The sequence below is a fragment of the Ceratotherium simum genome, chromosome 15 (genome assembly GCF_057802395.1).
Source record: "Ceratotherium simum simum isolate JZ-2026a chromosome 15, ASM5780239v1, whole genome shotgun sequence".
In the NCBI taxonomy this organism is placed as follows: domain Eukaryota; kingdom Metazoa; phylum Chordata; class Mammalia; order Perissodactyla; family Rhinocerotidae; genus Ceratotherium; species Ceratotherium simum.
In genome coordinates this window covers 31729523-31754042 of record NC_141914.1, presented here as the reverse complement: position 1 = coordinate 31754042, position 24520 = coordinate 31729523, and the positions used below count along the sequence as shown (strand labels likewise).

The 24520-nt window shown below is 37.5% G+C and overlaps 1 protein-coding gene across 2 annotated transcripts in view; it reads right to left on the bottom strand.

Annotated features, from left to right (window-relative positions):
- Positions 1-24520, bottom strand: part of FGF12 (fibroblast growth factor 12) — a 516156-nt gene that overhangs the window by 189634 nt on the left and 302002 nt on the right. For both annotated transcript variants that reach the window (XM_004424570.3, XM_004424568.3), the window contains exon 2: positions 5764-5874. In XM_004424570.3, coding sequence (XP_004424627.1) covers positions 5764-5874 — 111 coding nt within the window. The remainder of the gene's footprint in view (positions 1-5763; positions 5875-24520) is intronic.

Below are 24520 nucleotides of genomic sequence, written 5' to 3'. Positions count from 1 at the left end.
AAGAGGAAGATTGGCAATGATGTTGGCTCAGGGCCAATCTTCCTCACCAAAAAATAAAAAAATAAATAAATAAAAAACATGAGAGTTTTCTTTTTCTTATAATCCTGGAGCGAGTAAAGCTTTTCTAAATAGGAAAGAAAAATTGAGGGCATAAAAGCATACTTAAAATAAAATAAAACAAAAGCATGGCAAAAAAAAATTCACAGACAACAAAATGAGTAAAAGTGTTTGTAACTCATACAACAAAGAGCTGATTTTTAAAATATAAACAGATTTCCTACAAATTTAAAAAACAGACATTTCATAAAAACATATATAGACAAATCTTTCATAGAAAAAGAAGTACAGATGGCTCTTAAAATATATGAACAAGTGTTCAACCTAACTCATAACAAGAAAAATTAAAGTTTATGTTTTTAGATAACAGAGAACCGAAAGTTTGATAATACATTGTGTTGACTAGAAGATAAGGAAACAGACACTCTCAGTGTAAATTTTTGTGACGGAGAACAAATAGATATATTTCAAATTGTAAAAAATGCTTACCCTTGACTCAGCAATTCCACTTCTAAGTATCCAACCTATAAATACACTTGCATGTATGCAAAATGACTTATGTGAAAGGATATTCTTTATAGCTTTGTTTATGGTAGCAAATACTGGAAAGAACTGAAATTTCCATCAATTGGAAATTAGGTTAACTAAATTATCCCATTTAAGTAAGCACTAACGTGGAAAAAACCTTGCAAGTATAACATTTTAAGTAAAAACAAAAAGGTTCTCAACAAGATACAAATATAAACATAAATGATATAGATGGTATAGATATAGATACACAGTATTGTACATGGTGATAAATGCATAGTCTATATTAAGAAGAATACCAAGCAATGTGGCCAGGTGACAGAGAGAGGAGGGACAGAAAATTGCTTGGATTATGTCAACGGCTTCCAGGCAAAGAAACACACCCCTGGTTGTCAAAGTTGGGTTTAATGACTCAAGCAAGAAGGAAAACTACACACTATGGCAGAACTGGGTGTCTTAGTAAGAAGGTGTAAGAAAGGACTTATAGGACTTGGGCTTGTGTTAAACGATTTTAGGGAGGGCTCAAAGAAATGTAGATTTACTCTGGATTGGATGCTCTAAGGAAGTAGGTATAATTCTACGATTGGGATCTTAATAATTCTTACCTACAAGGCGAGAAGACCAGAGCATAGTTAAAGCTGTGTTTGGTCAACAAGCAGCAGCCACTCACATAAGCCATTATGATAAATGATAGACAAATGATAGGGACAGAGAAACATTTGACCACTCTGTAGCTTGGGCAACCTCCTTGTTTTTGTCTATGTTCAGACGTGATTACAGAGCGGTCTTGTTTTTGTCCTGATCCATCATGGTCACAGTGGCCTCATCTAATTTGGTGTTCTGTGAAATTGTTTCTATTCAACGGAAGCACAGCAAGGCCGGCTGGGAGTGCCAAGCCAACTCCTGGCTGTCAGGGACTGTTTCGCTCTTTCTCAACTGTATACCCTTTTGTGCCTTTACAATTTTGTACCATACACTCATCTTAGCTATTCAAAACAATTTTTAAAAGAACCTCAGAAATGAAAGAGACCTTAAAAGTCACTGAGTTCTGCGACTACTCCAACCACCACCACCTTCTTCCCCCTTCCACACCAAAGGGGTTTTCTTGTAAAACCCCCTTCGAGCACCAGTACAGCATCTGCTTAGATATCTCCAGCTTCACCATTGTACTGATTTATTAGGCAGCTCGTTCCACAGTCAAATGGCTCTTAATTTTTTTGTTGTTGTTGTTCAGAAGAAAAGAGAACAATGAATTTGGTTATAACATCTTAATTGTTTTCACCCCAGCGTGTTTGACCTCTTCAAATGCATCTTCTCCTATGGTAACTAGTGGAGCAGAATAATTACCTTTCTAATTTTATGTAAAATATTCCTATTAATACTCTCCAAACCCGCAATTGTCTTTTTTTGTGTCAGTTCCAAGACAGTTTTGCATCTTTTGTTATCATTATATTTGCGGAGATTCTTATCTATTGCTGCTGACAAACCCATTTGTTTTTGTACTCAATTACAGGCAATTAGTCTTTTCTTCATGAACAAAAGAACAGGTGTCTTTATCAATTCTATCCAAGCTACTATGGTAAGGTTGGTCAGATCTAATGATGTTTAGTGAACCAAACAACACATTTCTGACAGATGCTCATAGTAACAAGATTTTTTTTCAAACAATCAAATGCTTTTACTCCTGCCCACACAAAGTAGACAAAGAAAAGGCATTTTAACATCTTAGAGGCTTATAATTTTCTACTAAAAACACGAGTGGAATTTAAACCCTTCCCTGATGTTTTTACCCCTAATCTCTAATCGAAAAAAGTATAAATAAAAATTGTTTCTTTTCATAGGAAAATTTTCAACTAAAATATATGGGGGTGGGGCAACAGAAGAAAGTACATTAGTGGAAAAAACTGGTAAAATCTGAATAAAGTCCATAGCTCAGTTAATAGTATCGTACCAGTGTTAATTTCTGGGTTTTGCTAATAGTACTGTTGTTACATAAAATGTTACCATTCATTAGGGGAAGCTGGGTGAAGAGTATACAGAAATTTCCTATATTACTTTGTAATTTTTCTGAAGTCTAAAATTATTTCAAAATAAAAAGGTAAAAAATATTTGGGAAGCCAGAGTATTTAGCCAGTGGCCTAGAGAAACTTTTGCACATGTGCACAAGGAGACATTCATTCATTCAGTCTACTTTTCTTGAGTGCTTACTATGTATTTAGAGACCATTCTAGGTTCTAAAGACACATCAAAAATCAAAACAAAATCTCTTTACTCATGGAACTTACATTCTCCTGGGAAGAAGATCAAAAATAAACAAACAGTAACAATACATATGTCAGGTGGTCATAGGAGCTCTGAATAGAAAAATAGTGGAGTATCAGAACAGAGAGGGCCAAGGTGAGATGTGCAGTTTTATAAAGGATGGTCCGGGAAGGTCTCTTTAATGTCTCTAAGAAATATTCTAGAGCACTGTTTGTAATTGCCTTAAAATAGAAATGATAATTATCCACCAAAAAGACAGTGGATAAATGTACTTGGGTAGATTCATGCAATGGGATACTTTACAAAAATGAAAATGAATGATATAGAGCACATATATCACCATATATGCATCTCACAATCATAATATTGGGGAGGAAAAGTACATACGAGTTATATACAGTAACGTTCTCACTTATAAAAAGTTTAAAAATATGCAAAACAGGTGCCGGCCTGGTGGCATAGTGGTTAAATTTGCATGCTCTGCTTCAGTGGTCTGGGGTTCGCAGGTTCGGATCCTGGGCGCAGACCTATGCACTGCTTATCCAGCCATGCTGTGGCAGGTGTCCCACATTTAAAGTAGAGGAGGATGGGCATAGATGTTAGCCCAGGGCCAATCTTCCTCGGCAAAAAAAGGAGGATTGGCAATGGATGTTAGCTCAGGGCTAATCTTCCTCACCAAAAAAAAAAAAAATATATATATATATGCAAAAAACTACTATGAATGACTTAAGTATACATATATGAAAAATTGTATTTTTAAAACTGCATGGAAATTAAAAAATGCCAAATTCAAGATAGTTGCTATGTCTGGTACTGAAAGAAAGCAGGACTCCATCAGAGAGAGCACACAGGGAATTCAAACGTACTGATATTTTTAACTAAATTTTAAGCCAGGGGGTGGGTATCCAGATGAAGTTATCTTAGTCTTATTATTTTATATATCTAAACTACTTTTAACACCAATATATCAAAAAGTGTGTGCAGTAGTTTATCTTAATGAAAAATATTTTAAATTTATGAATTAAAAGTTTCTGAAAGTATTTGAATAATGTATCACCCTCAGTGTGTGTGTGTGTTATGCATAATGCCATTATGCCTAAATATATTTTTTTTACTATACATATACACATATTTGTGTATAAATGTACATATGTATATGTGGGTGTGGATTTACACCAGCCATTGACTTAGCATCAGCAGAGAAAGCACTTTCAATTATTTTGCCAGAAACAGTGAAGGAAGGATTTGTGTTAGTTGACCCCACACTTTCACCACTGCCCCATCATAAATGTCACACATCTGCAGGGTAGCTGTCTGGGTTACAGTTGCATTGTGTGGAACCGAGTATGACTATTTAGCTTACTTGGGGATAGAATCTATCTTCATCAACTTATTATTTTTCAATCTTTTTTTTTAAGTTGGGTGAATGATGCTGATGGAGGATATTAGTATTATCATCTCCAGCCACCTCATTTTATAGAAAAAGAAACTGAGATCAAGGGATACCCCTGAGACAGCACAGCTAAGCAATCTCCCTGATTCTTTCCATCTACACTTGTAGCTTCAGTAAATCTACATTCAGGTACAGATGCAAGAGATGAAAATCCTACATGGAGAGAAAAGCATCCTTACTCTTCTGTACCCAGTTGAAAACGTGAATCATTTAAAAAATGCATTCGCACAAACACAAACCAGCAATGCAAACCACAATAAGCTAATCAACTACTTTGCAAAAAAACTGGGATGAAATTCTTTATAATAAGATCTTTTCTTTATCATAATTCATATTTTGCAATGTGTAATATTAAGTGAACAAAGAATAATTTAGAAAGGGTAGACAAGAGCATTTTCACACTTCAGGGATTGTAGATCTTTCCTCAAATCTTTATTTTTTATTTAAAAGGTATTTCACTATAAAATATTAGGCTTCTTAGATTACCTTCCGCAGTTTGGTAGATTGTCAGTCTGACCACAAAATCACATCCATCAGAAGACAATTCAATTGGATGTTTATTTAATGAGCACATACTATGTGCTCAACTCTAAAGATCTAGAACTGAATCAAGACAAACTTTAGGAAACAATAGGGCACCCTGCATAATTTTAGAATAGCACAAATATTCCCCCAGGTATCTGTATATTATTATGCAGAAACTGAAAGATATGATAAGAGTGATCATTCTTGGCTCTGAGGCTTGTGTTCAACATTTTTCTGAAATGCAAATATTCTCTCTATCATACCTTGATGATATTTTTTAGTTGCTAAACTTGTCAATTCTATAATTAAATTAGTTAAAAACTATTTCCAGGGATATTATTAACAATCTTTTAATATTTGGCATTTTATTTCAAAAAATTATAAACAAAATTTTAGGTCTACCCGTCTTTATTATCCTGTTAGCATATATACTTAAAACATCATCCTACTATTTTAATACACTTTTCTTCTAAAATCAATAATTTTGTCCTCAATGAAAATAAAATAATATGTAATATACATATGTACATATTCAATGTTTACCATAAGAAGTAGTTCTTGTCTGCCAAAAATGATGTTCTGAGAATTATTGTAACATGCTTACTATTTGGTTCTAGGATTAAAATACCATCTTGTGCTAGAAGATCTGCCTTGTTACTAGGAATACTTATCATCGTCAAACAATGGGATGGGAAGATATTCTTGTCCATTGACCATTTGGAACCCCTCTAAGCTTCCTACCTTCTCACTTAGTACATAATCTCTCCCCTTTACTGTCTCTTTGCTATAGGGAATCATAGAAAGAAGGATAAAGGAAAAGACACCAGCTTACTAGTAGTTAAATAGTTCAAAAGGCAGCCTGGCCATGCTTTAAGTCTAAGATACACTGGGCCATACATTTGATTGTAATTGGAGTTCAAGAAGCTAATGTTCCTTACTGTAGTCACTGTTTTCGTCCTTGGTCCCATCAATGGTACCATCTGGGTGCATCTGCAGGAAATATCCCTGCTGGCTGAATAACCTTGTCACAATTCCTTTCAGCTGGGGTTCTGCAAAACAAAACGAAATGATTATTCAAGTTTTTATTTTGTTTATAAAAATGCACACTTGCAAATTGTCAAAAACGTTCTCTAAGGTAAACACATAAATGCCAATGGCTTAAATATTGAAATAAGTATTTGGAAAGGGGGCATTTCAGAAACATATCTTTACTTTTTTTTTCCCCCCTTAAAGGCAGAGCCATAATACTTGCAGCAGTAAACCAAATACAAATAAATAAAAGTTAATTATGATTAGAGAAATACATAGGCATGCTAAAAATTATTTCTCTCCCTAGTGCACCTAGTGTCTGATTACAAGACACCACCAATTTTTTGGACCCATTCCAGAATCACTGTTTAGACCAAACTGGCGCTGTAATTCCTAAGGTTCCAGCAGTCATAATCAGGTCCTGGAAGACTTTTATTTCTGCTGAATGTCAACTATCCATCAGAAACTCCTGGATTTTGAAATTCTGTTCAAGTTCAACCAGAAATAATGACTTGGATGAGAACCACAGGAAAAAGCAAAACCCTCATGGTCATGAGATGTCTTTGGCAAGTACGTGGAAACAGATTTCACCTTCAGTAAATACTTCACCAGAGAGGAGCCCCAGTACTACAAAATTCATTTTTCCAGTAAAAAAGAAAAATATCAAGTCATGCATATTTCTCTATTTCAAACTAGAAGTGGTCCTCAGCTTTTAAAAACTCCCTACACACTAATACCATCAAACCGACCTTGGTATACTGCATTTGGATTTTTGTAGCTCAGCTAACATAAATATTTAAAGCTTTCTCGTGGCACTGGCTGTCAGCAGCAATCCATTTTCTACAGCATCACTACCATCTCGGCCTCTACTTCAGTGTTGGGCAAAAATTAGATTATTGTAGTGCATTTATAGCTCTAATTATTTCATAAAAAACGGTTAGAAAAAGAAAAATGCTGCTTCTGGTGATAAAAATTGAGGCAAAGATGGAAATCACATGATTGCTGAAGTAACAACATGTTATCCTCAAAAGGACAATCACTGAATTTCAACTGCCTGTCAATTTCATTCCTTCATCCATTTATTCAACCAACATTTACTCAGAATCTCTTTTTTTGTCAGGCAATATGCTGGGTATTGTGTGTTAAACTAAACACATTTATTGATGTTTAGGTCTAAATTAGAATTCTAGTAAAGGATTCAATGCATTTAACTCTTTGGGAATGGACCTGCTCTCTATAACACACGTCTAGGGTTAGCCTTTTGCACGCATGACTTGGTCACACATATTCAGGAATATGAGGCAATGCCTATATAAACAAGTCTTCTGCCAAGCAGTCCTAAGAAGCAGAAAATATGCCAAGAAAATTAGTAATGAGGAAGAAGGACAGGGAAAAAAGAACTGAACTGCAAATTAGGCATTCTGATTGATAACTATGTATTATCTTTGTGAGTTCAATAAATTCAATGTATTTAATCCGTAGGCCTTAATTTCCTTATCAATAAAATCTGGAAGTTAAACTAAGTGATCTTTAGGTTTCTTCTATTAGTCTCTACTGCCTTTGAGCACCTTTGACTTGAAATGTCTTTGAGCTTAGAATCCTCTGCTCTAAGTGGTGGCACAAATGAAGGACTGGATTCATCTTCACTGTGTTTCCTCCACAGGTCCACCCAATCTGACATACTAGCGACATGCTGGAGGAGCACATAGCTGGCTAACCTCACTGCAAAAAAATATCCTGTACTCCTATTACCATCTACCGAACTCTACCAACCTTTCCAGGCTCAGCTCAAGATCACCTCCTCCGTGAAGGCTTGGCTATTATAAGTGAGGATCACTTTTATAATCAGGAGAAATAAAAACAACATGTGAGCCTCTGCCATGAGGCTAACTGGTTGACAGGCAGGTGCTGATGTGGCACATTCAGCTCTAGATGTGCAATCTGAAGACACAGTTTTGAACCACAATTGCCATCTGGTCCTGAGCAGGTCATTTAACTTCTGAGGCTCAGTTTTCATATCTGTATAATGGGAAACGTAATGCCTACACTAACTATAATCATTGAGAATTTCAAACGAATAAATATATGTGACAGTATGAACTGAAAAACCCCATAAGAATATAAATCCTAATTAAAGTCTAATTTTTCAACCATGAAAATCGAGGAAACAGTGTAAGTGAGATAAAGGCAGCATTCTGTGAACAGACTCTGTCTCCTGATTTCTGTTTTAGTAAAATATTAGTTGAGGTTGTAAAGTCACTAAAGTAAACAGCAGGCTAAGAGTAGAGGATAGAAAAGGATAGAAGGAAAGAGACAATTGTCTTATATTCATATTTTATTACTAATAAGCTTGCTAAGGTCACTTTAAGAAGTCATGTTTTGGTTGGTAATGAGATGCATGGCAGCTGAGTCATTAATGCCTGCAAATGATTGTTTGTTTTTTCATGCTTCTCTTTCTGTAGCTATAATTAAACACTTCTTTTGCTATGGTGAAGCTATCCCCCTGTTGGCGCCCTGGGAATTCAGGTTGGTAACTCCTGTTCAGAATAATGAGCATCAGGCTTTTATACCATCCCCCACTGCCCAAGAGCAGTCCCAGAACAAGTTTGGAGTCTGACTTTTAATTATGTGATGATCTATGAAAGCGAATGTCTGGCACTATAGATGTTTCAAAGGACACCTGACCATCTATTGAACAAAAGCTCTGGATGTAAGATGTGTCATAGAAAGCAATATAGCCTGCCTGACAGGCTTGTACCCTTATTACTATCTCTCAAACCCTACCAACCTTTCCAGGCTCAGCTCAAGAGCACCTTCTCCATGAAGGCACACTATCATAAGTGAGGATCACCTTTATGATGGGGGGGTGGGGGGCTTGGGGCAGGGGGGAGAATATATTTTGTTGTATATTAAAGAAAGAGGTGAAAAAAATGAGACCACGTTTTGGAACATCTAGCATTCTGGGTGCATTCAACAAACTTGCTTATTTGCCAGACTATGCTTAGGGATCTAAGAGGTTAATAAAAACTTGTGCTGTCCTCAGGGAGCACCTAGCTTAATACATGAAATATATTTATATATAACACTAGTGTAGGATAGCTGTTAAATGATGGATAGCAGAGTAACATGATGGCACCAAAGAGCAAGGGACTAATTCTGTCTCAAGGTTGGATGAAGGCACCTCATCTATCACTTGAAGAGTGAGTAGAATTTTCCTTGACAAAGAAATCAGAGGAAGGGCATTCCAGAGAGACAATGGATGGAGGCAAAAAAACAGAGGCAGACTCTGGTATAAGCATAATATATGGCAGAGGTTCTCAAATGCTGACATGCAGGTAAGTGCCTGTTCTCAACACATGTTCACAGGTCAACAGTGAAATAAGAAAAATAGGGTCAATGGAATAAGTTTTTTATTAAGCTAATTTTTTTCAACTTGTATGACTCTTCTTGATTCTAAGATTATGTTTTTCCATTATTTTTTTCTTTTTTCATGAATTGATGGCTATATTATTAGATGGTGAGGGGCATGGGTTTGGTTTGTTACCTTTTGTACTCTAAAGCGGTGTAGCAAATATTGCTAGCTTTTCTCCCAAATCCATTTCCTCTTTTTCCTGGGCACCCAGCTAGACCATATGTCCTAGCCTCCCTTGCAGTTAGGTTTGGCAGATGAATGAGTGTCATATGGAACGTAAGTGGAAGTGATGTGTGCCATTTTCAGGCTGAGGCTTTTAAAAGCAAACATTGTCCTCCACATTCTCTTTTCCTTAACACTGGCTGGATTTATATGACAAAGCCCTAGGGGATGTCAACAAAATAGAAGAATTCTGGGCCCCTGAATAACTGGCAGAGAAAAGACAATAGCCATCAGAAATACCTACCATGGACAGTTAGGTGAATAAGAAATAAACTTCCATTGGTTGTGCATAGTGGCTTCCTTCCTAAGAGTACAATGTAAAATGAGGGTGGAAGGGTAGGGAGTAATTTTACAGTAGAGAAAGCTGACAAACAAGACACTACCTCAGCCCGGTGATCAAAGTCAACATCAACAGTCATAGATCATGCTGACAGTATGTACCCTTGATATGATGTGATGAGAAGGGCACTTTACCTCTGTGATCTTCCTCCCAAAAACCCATAATCCCAGTCCAATCTTGAGAGAAACATCAAACAAATCCCAACGGAAGAACATTCTACAAAATAGCTGACCAATACCTCTCAAAACTGTCAAGGTTATCAAAAATAAGGAAAGTCTGAGAACATGTCACAGCCAAGAGGAGTCTAAGGAGACATGACAACTAAATGTAATGTGGTATTCTGGATGGGATCCCAGAACTGAAAAAGAACATTAGGTAAAAACTGAGGAAATCTGAATAAAGTATGGACTCAGTTAATCATAATGTATTGATACTGATTCATTGATAGTCATAAATATACCAAACTAATGTAAGATGTTAATATGGGAAACTGGGTGCAGTGTACATGGGAGCTCTTTATACTATCTTAAGTTCTCTACAAATTTAAATCCTTTCCAAAATAAAAAGTTTATTAAAAATACTAATTGTAGCCACAAAAGTAAGAAATTGTATCCTCAAAGAGACTGGGTAAGAAAGAAGGCAAAGGATAAGAACTCATGTTCAGCATTGCTTCCCTTCAGGATGACAAGGCAATTTCAACAGAAGGTTTGAATTCAAAGCCACTTAGAAAAGCTGAGACCTCATGGAGCTATCCAGACATTCCTGCTAGCTTCAAGTGTAGTGCCATGGAGTAGTTATCTAGGTACACAATGGAAACTCAAAACAGAGTTGGAACTATGGGGGCCTGATCACACATCTCAGGATGAATACTAGAATGCAGAAAATAAAATGAATTTTAGAATTGGAAAGGACCTTGAAATCCAATACATTCCTTCATCAAATATCTTCCTTCATCAATGTCAAAGATTTAAAAACAAAGCAAAAAATTGAGGCTCTCAGGGAAACTGCCTTGTCCAAGAGCGCCCAACTAGCAGATGAGTTAGCACAAGAACTCCTTTCCTATATACTGAATGAACATTATCCTTTCTATTCCAAACAGCCAAGACATAATCCATATCTCGTGCAAGCTAGGGAGTTGGGGGGCAAAAAGGTAGAAAAGAGAGGAGAAGGGCGGGGAAAAGCACCTAGTTGTGCATCAGTTATTAGAGTGTAGGGGTGATAAAGAAAAGTGGTTATAGGAAACTGTGCAAGAAATATGTTTACAGTCTGTATCCTTGGGTTCTGCATCTGCGAGTTCAACCAACCGCAGATCGAAAGACCTATGATGGCTGTGTCTGTATTGAACATGTACAGACTTTCTTTCTTGTCATTATTCCCTAAACAATAAAGTATAACAACTATTTACATTGTATTAGGTATTATAAGTAATCTAGAGATGATTCAAAATATATGGGAGAATGTGCGTAGGTTATATTGCAAATATTACACCATTTTATACAAGAGACTTGAGCACCCTCGGATTTTGGTATGGGGGGTGTCCTGGAACCAATCCCCTGTGGCTACCAAGGAACAATGACTGTGTATATACATATGTATATATATATTTGATACTAAAATTAGATTGTGTTTACCTAGGGCCAGCCTATTCAACATTTGCACCCAAACTTAAAGAAAATGTCGAAATATTCCCCCGTGTACACTTCAATCTAAAATTAAAAATATAACGGTGATTCAAATTCTGTTATGGAAGCCATATCCAGAGAATTAGTAGTACTTATGACAAAAATGGCCATATTTTGAACCCATCTACTTTGTACAAGACACTCCCCTGATGATTTTTACTACAGTTTTATTTAGTGCTTACGACAACTGAATGTGCAACATACTTTTTCTCATTTTTCAGATGGGATTATTGAGATTCAGAGAAGCTACCTTACTTACCCAAGGTGACAGAACTAGTAAATGAAGATGCAGGTCCAGCTTAAGAGGCTATGGTCCTAGCCACTCTCCAGCACTGTTCAGTCACTTGAAGAAGGACACTGGCAAAGCTGGAACATGTCCAGAGAAAAGAGAGCCAAATGAAGAGGGTACAAAGGACTGTCACATACAAAATGGCTGAATGAATGGCTGGTCGCTATGCAGCAGGAGAAGGGACGACTCGGGATGTAAGAGCTGTCCCCACTTTCTCAGACAGAAGTACGAAGAAGCCAATTTGTTCTGAGTGGCTCCATAAAGATAGAACTGGGGCCAATGAGTGAAAGTTCCAGAGAAGCAGAGAAAAAAGAACTTTCAGTAAATTGTATCCAAAGAAAGAACAGGCTGCCTAAGGAAAGAGTGAGTTTTCTATCACTGGCTGGAAGCAAACATGGAGAAGCAGAAAAGGTCAGAAGAACTGAGAAGGACATGGATGTCTCCAAAAGGTAAGGCATTCTGTTTGACAATACAAAGTCCTCTCCAACCCTGAGGTCCTGGAAAGCTTTGGGATAAGCCAGATGGCCCGCTAAGTATGAGTTCATTTTTCTGTTTCTTAGTTTGTGCTTAGGACAGAGAATTGAAACAACTGTTTACCAGGCATCCTAAAAATGCAAAGTTCTTTGGAAATGTTAAACATGGATTGTGGAGTAATTTGACGATGTGGATTTTTTAATTAGTCTCTGTGGGTTTACAAATGGGCCCTCAGTATTAAGGTTGAATGTTGCCCACTTAAAGCAACTGAGATTGAAGAGACTGTTAAATGTGATTCTTGTCAAGTGCTTCTGGGGCCTCATACTGCTGCAGATTTTGAAATTAGACCGTTAAGGTTGGAAATTGTTCACAAACAGACACATTTCTAACCAATCACAGCTAAAGGGTATAGACTAGGGCACATTTACATACCATAAATCAAAGCCCCAGACAAATCAGAAATGGGATACAGTAAGTCACTTGAAAGAGGATAGAACTTATCTGGGCTTTAGAACATACTGAAAAAATTACAACCACATTGAGCACGGGGAATTCATTAAAAATACAAGTTGTTTAGAAAAAGAGACGTAGGTCCTCATTCGCTCACTAGACTGCAGTGGACACACCGAAAGGAGCACCTTGAGGAACAGAATGCATAAGGCCCGAGATGTGTCACCATGGCCTAGCAGAATCTGCTCTGTGGGGTAAAGAGAGTCACATGCTCTCTGAGGCCGCAGTCTCTCCATCGATCAAATGAAGGTGACAGGTGCCATCAGCTGTTACCTACCTCAGGGCCGTGGAAATCTCTGTGAAGAGCTACTAATTGCAAGAGGACTCTGTATCTGTAACTGCATATCTATTTTCTCAATCAACAGATACTAACGGCACATTTCATTCAAAAAAACAAGTCTTTATTGAGTACTGGGCCCTGTGGAGGTTATTCCTCCAGCACAGGTGTGCTAGTACACCAGCTCTCAAAACAATAAAAAAAAAGCCCCAAATCTGATTTCCATGGGACTGATTCCCACCATGGCCAATCTAAAACCACCACTTCACATCACTGAAAGCAGAGTTGGAGCTGGGAAGAGACAAGCATAAGTGGTTCCAGCACGCCACTGATTATAACAGAGAATAAGACATGAGGCTTACATTCTAGTAGGAAAGACAGAAAGTGAACAGATAATTAATATGTAATAGAGTTTTAGTGTAAGTGCTATGATGAAAACCAAAGCAATGAACAAAGATGGAGCGTACGAGGGATGCATGTGCTATTGTGGACAGCGTGGTTAGATGACATCCAGGAGACTTGAATGAAGAGAAAGAGCAAGCCATTGGGGATATCCCAAAGAAGAGCATTAAGAAGAGCATTCCAGGCGGGCACAGGAGACAGCAAGTGCAAAGTAATCCTAATACTTGAAAAGATTAGGACCTATCAGATTAGAGGCTCTCTAAAGATCCTTCCTCTAGACCAGGAGTTGGCAAACTACAGCCCTGTCACTGCCAATTTTGTAAATAAAGCTTTATTGGAACACATCCATGCCCATTCATTCATATACTGCCCGTGGCTACTTTCATGCTACAACAACAGAGATGAGTAGTTGCAACAGAGATCCTACAGCCTGCAAAGCCTGAAGTGTTTACTCACGGGCCCTTTACATAGTTTGCCAACCCTTGCTCTAGACCCTTGCTGATGCAGTTCCCTCTGCCTGAAATGCACAACCTCCATCTTCCTCTTCTGCCTAAAACTCCTCTTCGGTCTTCTAAGCTTAGCATTCTTCCACAGGGCCTTCCCTGACACCCTGAGGCAAAATTAATCACTCCCTCTGTAGAGCTCCCTTCTGCACTGGTTAGGAGAGGACTCCCCACGCTGTTACAGCTGCTTGCTTATGTGCCTGTCTCTGCTGCTGAACTACGAGCTCCTCAAGGGCAGAGATCTTGAATTATTCATCACTCTGTCCCAGCACCTAACACAGTGCCAGGCACAGGGTAGGTGAGAAGTGTTCATATGTTGAAAGAAAGGAGATAAGTTATCTCTGGGATTTTCCATTGTCACTTGTGACTTTCTGAGGAGCTCTAATTTGTAAGAAAGCTCTTTACAGCCTTTTAATATAATGCCTCTGGCCTTCATGCATTTCTTTCCATTTTCAGTCTCAGCCCCTCCACACTGAACACAGTCTGACAAGCACAGCATCGTCCTCCATAAACTGCAAAGCCTCCAAAGCCCTGAGTTGCCTCACACTTCAACGGGAATCAAGTGACCTTGAGACGGGCAAACCTTACCCTTCACGCTGCCTCAAAGCTAAATGGAAAGAAAGGACATGCTTTTCCAGAGTATCCTCTTCACTGAAGCATCTGAGCTGGGGAAGACAGGAGAGAAGCAGGGCGGGGAAATTGAGCTAGGACACGAAATGCCGATAGGGATGGGATTTTTGTACTGAGCCAATTTTATTCTTCATACCATTAGCCCCCTGCCTCCCAGATTCTTCTCTATAAGATGCTCATGAAAATTTAAAATCACTCCAACACCATTTATTGACTTCCGACATGCACTAGGTGCTGGGTACAAAGATGAGTAAGATGCAATTCCTGCCTTGAAGGCACCCACGGCCTCGTCAGGGAGACACATACACAACGGATCATTATAGCAGTGAACATGAAAAGCGCTGTCATAGAGGAACAACCAAGATGCCATGGAATCACAGAGCGAGGATGCTAATTTTACCTGGGGTGGTGGGTTTTGGGACAAGAGGCAGTTAAGAAAGGCGTCAAAGATGAAGCAACATTTTAGACTTAGCTTTGAACAGGCAGGGGGATTTTGCTTTGAGCAGCATCAGCAGAAGCAATAGTCCAGTGGGACGTTCATGCTGAGCATATTCAGGGACTGGGCAAGCAGATAGGTGTGGTCAGGGTGTGGAGAATTAAGAGGATACACGCAGTGAACGGAGATGACAGCAGAATGGAAATATGGGTACAGAACACTTGAGGTTCCTTAAGCAAAGCTAATAAGTTTTACTTGATCCTTTAATAATGACCTCCAAACTCTTTTGATTACACATCCTTATCTGTAAAAAATTTTAAACCTATAGCCTTCATATATGTATATTTATTATTTATAAACTACATGTATGTATTACTCCAAATATTATGTGCATACTGTAAAGCAAAGTTGAGATGTTTAAATGAGACCAATACTAAACACAAACAGAAATGAAGATCATTTCTTTCCACATGACAAAAGATTGTCTTGCCCCACCCACTTCAGACAGGAGACGCATTAGGCACCAGTGCAGTGGGCGATGGGGAAATATTAAAGGATTTTAAGTCAAGTATTTTAGCAAGCCAAATTGGGGAAAAATAGAGAAACATGAATTTGAGTGGGTGGTACTGTGGTCACGGAAGCCACTCAGGGAGCTGTCACATATAATAAGAGGCTTAGGTTGGCAGTGGCAATGAGAGTGGAAAGAAGATGTCAGCCTGAGGACTGACTGTGCTTGGTGGTGCTTAGTGGATGACAGGATGTGTAGACTCTCTTCAGTTCTAGAAAAATGCGTGACCTCTATCATTAGGCTTCTAAGGAAGCCCTGTCTAAGTGTAGAATATCACGGAAGGTGTGAGTGAAGAAAGCTTAATGTGAGCATTTCCAGGAAGGCAAATTATGTCTTTGACTTTCTAAGGATTTCCATTCATGAAGGGGAGTTTGATTCTGGTCAATTTCACTGAGTCACAACTCCTTGGTCTTTCTCAGAGTATCACGCGGGGAAGTAGACCTGGAACGAACATTGTCTTCAAGACAACTCAAGAATGAGCTCTGGAGAATGCAGACCACCAGATATATAAAACATAAAGACAAATCTTAGAATCTCAAGGTTTTTTTAGAACCAGAAAAGCCATTCAGGATGATCTAAGTCTACCTCATTTACAGACGAAGAAGCAGAACACCAGAGGGTGGGGAAACCCTGTGGCAGTGCATCTTCCAATCAAATATACCATGATCCCTCTGTTCTGTGTCCCTTAAAATGAAAACCGTTTTTCATACCTCCCAGAGGTATCCTGGCCTTGTCCCAAACTAGCTGTGTGGTATCCAGAAAGCTATTTTATTTTTTATGCATAGGCATACTCTGCTTCTTGTGAAATTGTTTGAATGACAAGGACCTGCTTCTCAAGGCTGTTCTAAGGAATTAAGAATACACATTATAGTGTGCTGTACAACCAGGAAGCAGCCAAGCTTGTATGATGGATTTAACTTTCAGACAGAATTAAAGTGGAGAGGAAGACCCATAGTTAGGAACAATAGCATTGGCAAATTCTCCTGAGTGTCATTCACAGATGGCAATTGCCAAACATTTACCACATACCAGGAAGTCTATGTGGATTATCTCTCTGAATTCTCACAGAAATAAGTTAAAGCAGGTACTATCATTGGGCCTTTTTAATAGATTAGGAAATTGAGGCTTACAGGGGTTAAGTCACTTGCTCGAAATCACAGAGCTAATAAACGCCAGAGCCAAGTGTTGAAGCCAGATCTCTCTGTTCTTTATACTTCTCACTGCTAATCATCAGTTGTCTCTTAAAGAAGTCTAACATACTGATACTTCTCTTTTCTTCCTTAATTGTGATCAGACCACAAAAACAGTAGAAATCTATGCAGCAAAGGACTAGGAATAAACAGTAAACACTAAACTGGAGTTGAAGACATGGTCTTTGGCCTCCTGGTATAAAAAAAGGGGTAGGAGAGAAGGTATAAACACTTCTATGCATACAAAAGTCATCTGTAATGAAAGCATCCTCACCTGGCAGAGAAAAATGTTCTCAGTCTTAAGGCCTCTTTTTCACAGATACATCTTTTGGCACCAGAAATAAATGAACAGGACACATTATTTGGGAGAGCACAGGCATGACAGTTCCCTGACATCAGAGGAGCGGCACAACGTTGAACCTGTCCTAAAACCGTCCTTTGTCTCAGAGGAGATCTGTTCATCCAGGTTGGCGAGCCTGGGGAATTCTCTCATACACCACAAACCTAAATTACCTGCAGGTAAAATGCAATTGTTGTAAAATGTGATCTTTGTCTATCGTCTTTGTTTATAGCATCCACCAAGAAAAATTTGCAGAGTCAACCAGGGTGAGTTGAAGAGGGAATAATACTTTCTGCAAAAGAGCAGTTTAGAGCTCCAAGAGCATATCGATCAGCCTCGACCCAGTGGCAAGTTCAGGCCAAGCAGTGTGGTGCCGTGGGAAGCCCTGGGCAGGGGAATCCAGACATCTGGGGTCTGATCCAACTGTTTGCTCCTCTCCGTCCCCACTGCCACCACCTTTGTGCAAGCCATCAACAGCTCCTGGCTAGATTCCTCCACCAGCCTCCTCACTACCACTCATACCCTTTTTCCCTTCCAAACCACACCACAGTGGGGGTTATATTTTACAATATAAATTGGATCATGTCACTCTCCTGCTTAAACCCTTTAATAGCTTCCCATTTCATTTACAATAAAACGCCAAACCCTTAGCATGGCCTGGAGAGCTTTGCACCATCTGGCTCCCGTCTACCATTCCATCATTATCTCAATTTACTCTCTCCCTGGCTCACTGAGCTCTAGGCAAATGCACCTTCCTTCTCTTCAGATCTAAAGATCTTTGCACACACATTTCTCTCTGTCTGGATTGATTTCTTCCTAAGACAAATTCAAGTCTCAGCTTAAATATCTCTTCATAGACGTCTTGCCTAAGCCCCAAATCTAAATCTGCTTTCATATTCATGTTCACATTCTCTATTAGCACACTGTGTTTTTCCCTTCATAACACTTATCGCAATTTGAAATTAGAACCTATTTTTCTTTATTTGTTGAATATTTATTTCCTCATCTAGACTGTAGCATCCATGAAGGTGAGGTCATGTTAGTTTTATCCACCACGATGTATCCAGTACTTAGCATAGTGCCTACTAACACAACGTACTAACACTACTAACATGTATATTTGTTCAATGAACTGGTTTTCTCTTTCTGGGCTTCAGGTTTCATCTACAAAACGACAGTATTGGAACAGTTCACTGGCTGCAAATCTAGGATCCTAGAAACCTAAGAGATTCATAAGCAGAAATAGATACAAGCGATTTTCAATAAGTTAGAATTAAAAATGGAGAAAGTATATTTAATAGACTACATCTCTCACCATTGTATATTAATAAGATTGTTAAAATTTAATTTAAAAATATAACCTACGCAAACTATAATAATGCAATTAGCTTATTACCTGATATTACAATATACAAAAGAGAAGCGGAAATATTTATCAAATGTGGATGGTGCACTTGTGATATAGATAATGTAGTATATATATAACATATAAATGTGATATTTATATGGATACAATCCAGAGATTGTATACTATACCCCAAATTCACTTTGGGAGGCTCTCAGGGACACCTTGAGAGCAACTGACAAAGAAGTACAAGGAACTACCACTGTGACTGATAATGAGGGACCATTATATAGACACATAGTTGAAAAATTCCATGGACAAAGAAATGAACCAGTGGTTTCAGAAAAGAGTGCCAAGACAATACTCTCAAGCATGGCCACTCTAATTCCAGACATCAATGTACCAAAAGCCTGCTTCTCTCATGGCCATGTCAGGAAACATACATCAGGGTTCAATGCAGGAGGGAGTGATCTATCCTCAGCTAATGATTCTCCCAAACCTTGCAGAGGATGCCAGCTTGAACTTAACATCCACAACTTATTTACATCTCCATCAACAGTTTCCCATTTATATGTGACATGTCCTATTAAGAAAAGGCATGATTTGTCAACAAATGAAATTTTAAATTGTCATGTTTGTTTGGGAAAACAATTAAACATTAAAACGTGCATTAAATTTTACCTATGTGTTACAGATACAAAAATAGAAAAAAAAATTCATTTTTTATTTGGTTTCAAAATCTTGTACTCTGTTCTATAAAAAACTGTTATAATTTTAGAATCTTTGTTTTGTTTCTAAATGACAAGAGAATAAATGTGTAGCTCTTTGCAAGTATGTATCCACACATAACCCATTCTGCATGTAGATCATCTTTATTGTCATAAATGGGAAACCAAATTAGATACAACGTTTACGCGATTTTCTCTTTTAACTTTGATATTGAGGCTCTAAAAACTTTTTGATGTGCCATATAAGAATTTTGATCAGTGATTTTATTTTATTATTATTTTTTTTTGTGAGGAAGATCGGCCCTGAGCTAACATCTGCCAATCCTCCCCTTTTGGCTGAGGAAGACTGGCTCTGGGCTAACATCCATGCCCATCTTCCTCTACTTTATATGGGACGCCGCCACAGCATGGCTCGACAAGCAGTGCGTCGGGGCGCGCCCAGGATCCCAACCAGCAAACCCCGGGCCACCACAGCGGAGCGCGCGCACTTAACCGCTTGTGCCACCAGGCTGGCCCGTTAATCAGTGATTTTAATTTAAGTTTTGGTGAAGATTATCTTGATTACAATTTGCAGATTTATTATAATTTTACCTACTCATTAACTCCTTCATTTCTTTAAATTCTCTTTTTAACATGAAATATTTCAAACCTGTGAAAAATATAGAGATAACAATAGCCTTCAATAAGTGCTTACCATGAACCAGGGACTATTAAATGATTTCTATGCATAGTATTTACTCATTCAATCTTTACAACAGCTCTATGAGGTTAACCTTTGGTGGTGGTTGTTTTTTTCTCATTTTACAGATGAGGAGATTGAGGTACAAAGAAGTTAAATAATCGCCCAAGGTCCCACACTTCATAAGTGGAAGGGTTTTGAGGATTTGAGCCCAGGAAGTCTGGTTCCAGAATCCACAGTGCAGGCTACTGTTCTCTACTGCCTCTCCAATATCCATGAACTCAGCATACACATCTAACAAATACTAACATTTTCCATAATTGCCTCAAATCTTTTTACATAATTAAAACACTATAGATGTCTCCTTAATTCCGTTCCATTACTTTCCTAACCAGACCCAACCATACTTCTGAATTTGGTATGTAGTCTTCTTGTTTATATTTTTGTTCCTTTACTCCCTTGGTATGTATCCACAAAAATACATAGTGCTATTTTGTGTACTGTACATTTTTACATAAAAAGTATCATGCTATACATATCATTCACTAATCTGATCATCTCATTCAACATTATATTAATAGTATATAAATATTTGGATTTTGAACTTTCATCTGATTGAAAGTCCCGTAATAGATGACTATAATCATTACGCATTCATCATAATTTTTGATTTAGTTGTTTTCATTTCTATCATCTTAGCTTGTGTTTTCTATTTATGTTGCATTTCTTTGCTTCTCTACTTATCCTTTTGTTCTTTTAATTGGATTGATTTCATTTTCTTTATTCTCCCTCCAATTTTTTCCCTTATCTTGATTTGAAAATTACAGTTCTATTTCTATTATTTTAGTAGTTACTCTTAAATATTTAACATAAATTTATAATTCAGCAAAGTACAAGTGTAACTGTTATCATTAAGCTCCTACTAAAAAACACAGGCACCCTAAAACTCAGAAATCCTTCCACTCCTATCACTGTCTGGTAGTTCAGCTTCTTTTTAAGCCCATGAAAGACTTGTTATAGGATCTTTTTCAATCATTATGTATCAGATATACCAACACGTTTGCCATCTTTTTTGCTCACCATTGCATTTTCAACCCCTCCTTCCCTCTAGATTCAACCTCCTCTTTGTGAGCCAATAAGGAGGGTCTGTAAATGGTAAAATTTCTCAATCTTTGCCACGATGATTATTTTTCTCTCTCTTGAATTGTAGTTAAATGCACATACTGTATCAAATGATGCTTATTTTCTCTCAGCTTGCTGAAAATATTATCTCATTGTCTTTCAGCAACCATTATTGCTGATGACAAGTCCACAACGAATTTATCTACCTTTCACTGGTAGTTACTCTGTCTTTTCTCTCAGGCTGCTTTTAAGCTATTTTGTCTTCCTTGTCATGTGGTTTTACTACAAGTCCAGGTGGGAATTTTTTTTAAGAACTTGATGGGACAAGGTCATATGAATTTTTCGGTTCTACAAATTCTCTGTTTTAGCCTCTTTTGATTATAGATGATCTGGCATTTCTCTCTCCTTTTTCAGAACTCCTAGGAAATGCATGTTGGAGCTTCTCCTTCTATACTTGGTATCTCTCAAATTCTCATTCGATGTTTTCCATCTTTCAATCTCTCAGAGAAGCATTCTAAGTGATTTCTGATTTCAATTCCAATTCGATCATTTTCTATTTGTGTATAGACTACTTTTGAACACATGCATAGATTTTCTTTCCTAATATTGCAATTACTATGTAATTATTCTTAGATTCTCTTAATCTACTTCTTTTTTCCATACTGCCCTGTTCCTGTCTATGGTTTCTGCTTCCTTTAATTATTAAACATTGAAAATATTCTTATTTTAAAATTTATTTCAGATTAATCTAGTGTCTAGAATTTTTGAATTCTAGGTACGAATTCTTCAAATTGTCCTGTTTTATCCTTGTGTGGTTTCTATTATTGGACTATGAGATTTTCTTCAGAGGGAGTTGTTCTGTGCTGCCTTGGACTGTGAAGCCATCAGGAAGGGTTTACATTGGCCTCTCACGATTCTTTGTGGATTTCTCCAACTGCAGAGAAGTTTCACATTAACTTCTCAGACTGGAATTGCTGCTTAACAAGGACATATTGTTAATATTTTATAATGTGATATTGGACCTCACCCAGGAAGTGGTCCAGGTTTAGGTTTCTAATTCCTCACAGGTCATGCTTTCCACCTGTTACCTTAGGTGGGCATCAAGCTCCTTTCAGTTTTCACTGGCAGGTAGAAAGTTTTTCTAACTCACCTTTTCTCAGAAGGAGCAGTGCCTCTGTTACAGGTCCCTGCTTGCCCAATACAGTCCTGAGGACTCATCTCCTGTGCCTACATGAGGGTTAAACCCAATGCCTATCTACCGATGCCCATGTCTGGTTCTGATAATCCCCCTTTAAGCACATGAAATCAGCTCCTACTCATGTCTATGGATATAAATTCCCTCTTCATTTCTGCTACCAGAGGAGTTCCCCTCTTTGGTTTTGAGCCCAACTATGCATTTTAATTTTTTAATTATGCTGTTGTTATATTCTCTCCTGCAGATCCATCTACTTTAAGTGAGAGGCAGAGTGCTTTTGTAACAGTTCAGATTATAATAGTCAAAGTCTTATCATTTCAAAATCAATGCTTCTTATGCCTCCTGTCTTTAACAAATGGTACATTATGGGGGTAACATTAAAACCATATAATATTCAAATCAGCATTGTGGTTAGAACTGTGTAATCGAATTGGACAAAAAGAAAAAAAAATCTTGAAGGACTGAGTCATGGGCACACCTCTCTGACCCCTTCTAAGTGTCAAGCAGCCATTCATTCACTAATTGAGAGCCTACCAGGGTCAGGCACATGCAAAGAGATTGGAGTACAGTAGGGAGCTCATTAGTTCCGAACTTTAAATCTTAAAGGGAAAACAAATTTTAAAATAATGCGCTCAATTGGTTTAAAGAGAAAAATACACATAAATAGATATTATTTTCCCTAGAGGACTGCAAACCCCCAGTTGGGAAAGCTATTCTTATTCTCTCTCTTTATTTTACAAGTGAGGGAATGGAGCCGCAATGCAGGAAAAATGACTTTTCTGATATTACACATTCATCAAAATTCAATCCGAACTCTTTCTCCTAACTATTAAAAGGTTTTCTAAAAATGCAAAGATATGGGCTTAACTACTTTTGCAGTTGGAAACTAAATAGGTAAATCCTGGATTATTGATAAACATAATTTTAGTAAATTTAAATTCAAGATTTCTAAAAGTAATAGAGCAGGGATTCATTAACTACATTTTAGGAAGATAACTGTCTAAGACCATTCTCTGACTGGCATAAGTTTACAATCTGATTTAAGAAAGTAACATTTATTTGTTCTATCTTGTTTTATTTTTGAGTCTTTCCCCTAAATCCACAGAGTCAGAGACACATCCTATCTAGCTTCACTAATTCATACCTACCTTTCCCATATGACTACGTAATAAATACATGTATGTATGACTATTTATTAAATATATTAATAAACACAAATATATAACATACATTTTAGATATAACCTAGGCAAAATGTCCCTTTGTACTTTGATATCTGCAATAATAAAAGCAAGAAATATAAGGACATGAGGGACACTAGAAAAGCTTTAATTCTTTTGGAAATATTCAACAAAGCAATGAAATTTACAAAGTGCCTACTTCCCAGAATGTCACATTTCACACACATTCACACACACATGCATACATGTACACACTCACAACTAAATAATTTGTAGCTTTTTAAAATTTTTCACATACCTAAGGATACTGCGTTATTTACCGAGTTAACAATTTATTTCTAATCACTACAGTTTGGCATTAATATACCCTCAGTGAAGTTAGCAGAAACAACACTGCAAGAAGGCTTAAATTTTAGTCTTTGTTCTGCCACTTTGGCAATTTATTTCATTCCTCAGTTTTCTCAAAAAGAGTTGGATTGTCAAGAGCTTTCGTAGGTTTTTTTATCCCAGGGTTTTAAAACAACGATGACAGTAATTATAAGGCTTTGACTTATGATTTTTTTTATGTTTTAGTTATCAGGTTCCAAGAAATACCAAGATTTGAACAGATTCAAACACCACGGTGGTATATAACAGAGACCTTCTACAGTTCAGTGCTTGGGGAAAAAAATAGCCAGAAATTAATAACAAGATTTAAATTAAATGCTGTGCCAGAAATCTGTAAGAACACTAAATCAGTTCCAACTTTAAGCAAGAATAATTAATATCCACTAATAATTAAGTGGGTGATGTGTAGTTTCATTTCCAGGTACCCAAGCGTCCCTTTCGTGTCTCATTATTAAGAATTACAATTGACTGGGCTGCAGAGAAACCTTTAGGCAAAGCATATGTCATCTGTTTGCCTAATGGACTGGCATCTTCTTGGAATTCAGAGTTCTAGAACTTAATATTGGTTGTGAGATAATTTATGGTTGACTTCAACATCCTCTTTCACGTTGGGAAAACTCTCAGGCTATTTCAAAGCCTGAAACTTTATTAACTTTCATTTGCTTAAGTGAAAATATGCCAAACCACATTCTAGAATCTAGCAGAGGAAATAGAGATGGTGGCCATCAGAGTAGAAATTCACAAGAGAAAATAAA